Here is a 3,736-nt window from a genome sequence, read left to right as displayed (position 1 = left end):
AAGAGATTCATAACTTGGTGTGCCAAAAAAAAAAAAAAAAAAGAAAGAAAGAACAACCCAACAAAAAAACCCAGGAGGCACAGATTAGCTTGTAACCAGGCAAAATTCAAATGAAAGGCAAATGCATGCGCCCACACACAACGCAGAAGTGCCTCAGAAACTTACTGCAACTTTAATTTGTTCATTTTTACTTAAAAAAAAAAATTTCTTCATTAGAGCTCAATCACAACACCAAAGCTGCTACTTCTTGAATCAGAACAGACCTACAGAAATAATGTACTTGCTTAGTCAAGTGTGAGCAAAAGACCACAAAACATACCTTGTACATTCAATTACCGTGACTTTTAGTCGACCTTCTGGCAATAGAAAATCCTGTATACAGAGGTCTCGATCTTCATACTCATCAGGTGGCAATACTTGAAATGGAAAAAATGGCTTGAACCTGAAAAATATAGAAGAGACTTATCTTAATTCAAATGACATAAACAATATAAGACACAGAAATTAAAAAAAAAAAAAGATAGCAGGATTACAATGAATCTTTAACACTCCTAAAGAGAAATACTACCATTCCTACATAGTCATTGGTCAAAAGGAACAAGTAGAAGCTACTAAAGCTTTTGGAATGCAGCAGACTGGAGAATATATAAACAAAGATTGCTTCACAGGAATAGATTATTTGAGTTATATTTACTAGTGCAGATAATTTTGAGAAAATGGGAAGCTGATCAAATGACAGAATACGTTTATGATTGCAAACGTGATTTAACACAAGAGTCCTTTTGCAATAAATAGCTTACCAGGTCTTTATTTTAAGTTCATCTGCATAAAACATCACAGCATTCAAGGGCAAAAATATACTAAGATCCTAAAGCTTAAATTTTTATGACACTTGCTGTACTTAGAGGACTGGTGCACCCTAATAAACAGTACACTTCAGTTACACAGACTGATACTTCTCTCATTTTGTGAAAAACATTCAGTTGCTCTTTTCAGCCAGTCTTCTTGAATTAAAATAAAGATACAGGTATTCTAAATATTTGCCCTTGAGTTTTATTTCCCTCATCACAGCATGTGATTCACAGGAAAAGCAGTTCATGTTCAATATACTAAGTGTTTTACATACGTTATCTCACCACATAATTCTCTCTCTTTGATTCGAATATGCCAAGTTATAAATACCAATTTCATTTTTAAGTGATAGTGCTTCAGTGTCAGGGACAGCCAACGATCTGAGGGAAGGAGGGAGGGGGAGAGGCTGCACAGCTGCAGCCCCATCACATGGCAGACACACACATGCAATCCTAACAGCAAGGGCCACAACCCTGCAGATGGAAAGATACGGAATCCGCACTAGCATTTCTATAAAGTATTTGAAAAAGCACTTCCAGGGTATTCCTTCTTTCTGTTTTTATTTATTGCTCCCATTTCCTAGGCCTGCCCCATGCCTTGGTTTCCATCCCCTCTCACCAACACGGCCTCCCAGTGATTATTTCTGTTAAGACTTACAAATAGCAGGACACGAGCACCACTGCCTGCAGGATGTATCTGCCATTTCATGAGAAAGAAGTCTTTCATAAGTACTGTTTGCTCAACCACCGGAGGCATCTGCTTGTCACATTCGGAGATCACAATATGTTCAGGAAACAGTCACATGGATTTGAACTGAAGAGTTTCAGAAATTCAAATAAATAATTAAGCGCCCTTTAACTGTCGGCACACTCTTCAGGAGGGAGCCCGGCGCTCTGATTCGAGACACTGCGTTTCTGTACGAGCATCAGCCTCATACAGAGCCATGAGAAAGACATCTCTTTTGTTCTCCCTGTGAATAAATACAACTCAACACTCCAGCTATTTTCCCAAAATCCAATTCAACTTCTAACTTTAATTTTGTTCCAAGTTTCTCCCTCATTAACTCCTTCAGGAAGAAAACTGTTTTGAAATTCAAGTCAAAATATTCAATTTTAAAAAAAGACCCTGAATAAAGTATTTAAGTCTATGTATGAAAAATATGAAGCGATTAAATCACACTGGCCCTAGTTTAGGCTTACGAGTATACCATAACCAACCAACCCAAAATATTCCTTGTGTGTATACTATCTGGTTTGATATTTTACTCAATCTTCTTTTATAGTTCTTGAATTATTAAAGGAATAGTAAGCATCACAAGATTGGGGAAAATACCACCAAGACAACCCCACTATTTTTACTCTACAAACTCCTAAGACTTACTGCCACTTCAGGCCTGGCCACCTCCCCGCTCAGAGCCACCCTGAGCCGTCACAGCACACATCACCCCACGCATTTTTCATTTTCACTTTAAGCCCAAGCAAGGGTACCTTGTTTCTTTTAGGAATGATTTTTACCCCCCCAAAATACAGATTTAGATCAGATTTTGTTAGGCAAAAAAGGAAGAGTTAGGCAACCACACTGGAAAATAATGGCAAGTTTTGACTGAATAAATACTTGGAGTTTGTTGGAGGGGCGGGGGTTCCAGCACAAATAAACAACTTTTCAATTAGTACCAGCAACTGCCCATATACCGTCTCCCAAAATCTATTAAAAAACAAACAAACAAACAGTTTTCCATGGAAACCTCAAACTAATGACCACCACCAGGAGCCTCAGTGAGCTATTCAAACAAGATTTCTGGGAGGGAGGAACAGACAAAGACAGAGGATCCAATAGGTTACCATCACCTCTCTGAATTTCTGCAAATGCCAGGCTTAAAAGTGTTGGTATTGACAAGGTCTTTCCCTTATATATACCATAAAACAGCCTGCAGGCTATTTAACAAAAACACAAACCTGGACAAATCTATTTTCAATACCAAAAATAAGTAAGAACAAAACAAAAAAGCAAAATAACAGACTAAAATATTCCAGTAAGGATGCAGACATATCTACCTACGTATTCAAAGCAAAAACGTCATCTCTGAAGTAACTTCAGAACAAAGTGTTAAGTACAGCACACACCGCAATCTTTTGCTGCAGCATGGAATGATGAAATAATCATCAGAACAAGCCTTGGGTTTTTTTGGTAGATTAAGACATAACGTTTACTATAATTTTGATTTCTATTTTCAAAATAGACTTTTTTTTTTGATTACTACAACAATGAATTAAAGAGGAAAAAATCCTAAAATACCAATGCAGTTATAGACAATAATATGCAAAACACTTAACAGTGTATGCTGGACTTTGTGCAGCACTAGTTAAATTTTCTACAAATATGGGATTAAAAAGCAGTCTCCACAACATTTTTAATTTACAACAAGCACTTATGTTCACATTCTTACCACTGAAACTATTTGCAAAATACTTAGCAAAAAGCCCTAACACATTACCTATTTCCATTGGCATTAGTAACCTACAAATAGCTAAATATCCCACATTAAATGCATTTTTAATGTTTAAGTGCTGCTCTGAAGCCTTCCAATTTTATAACATAGCACTTACCTGTTTAAGGTCATTTACAGAGAGTTTGTACATTTCCAAAATTAAACATTGGACAAATTACTATTTCAAGTAGATTTCAATTATATATTAAAGTGAACTGTTGACAGACTATTTAAGTACGAGATAACCGAAATTTATTTGGAAAGACTTTCCTACTGGGGTCTGGTGAATGAATACAGTCGGTAACATGGCAAGACTCCGTTCCCTTGTGTTGTAAAACCACACATAGGCAACCTACAACCCACGCACGTAACCGAGTCAGGCATCACAGGTTCTCC

General features: G+C 36.9%; 1 protein-coding gene across 1 annotated transcript in view; it reads right to left on the bottom strand.

Moving 5' to 3' along the window:
- Positions 1 to 319: 319 nt before the first annotated feature.
- The window catches only part of LOC104077698 (PDZ domain-containing protein 8-like), a gene marked incomplete at its 3' end in the record, with an annotated part of 19,598 nt that continues 16,181 nt past the window's right edge, over positions 320 to 3,736 (bottom strand). Inside the window, exon 2 of the mRNA XM_009579011.1 lies at positions 320 to 442. Within this exon, the coding sequence (XP_009577306.1) occupies positions 320 to 442 (123 nt within the window). The remainder of the gene's footprint in view (positions 443 to 3,736) is intronic.

Source organism: Fulmarus glacialis, unplaced genomic scaffold, assembly GCF_000690835.1.
Source record: "Fulmarus glacialis isolate BGI_N327 unplaced genomic scaffold, ASM69083v1 scaffold39165, whole genome shotgun sequence".
Taxonomy (NCBI): Eukaryota; Metazoa; Chordata; class Aves; order Procellariiformes; family Procellariidae; genus Fulmarus; species Fulmarus glacialis.
The sequence above is the reverse complement of the archived record's forward strand: the minus strand, read 5'-3'. Positions and strand labels throughout refer to the sequence as shown.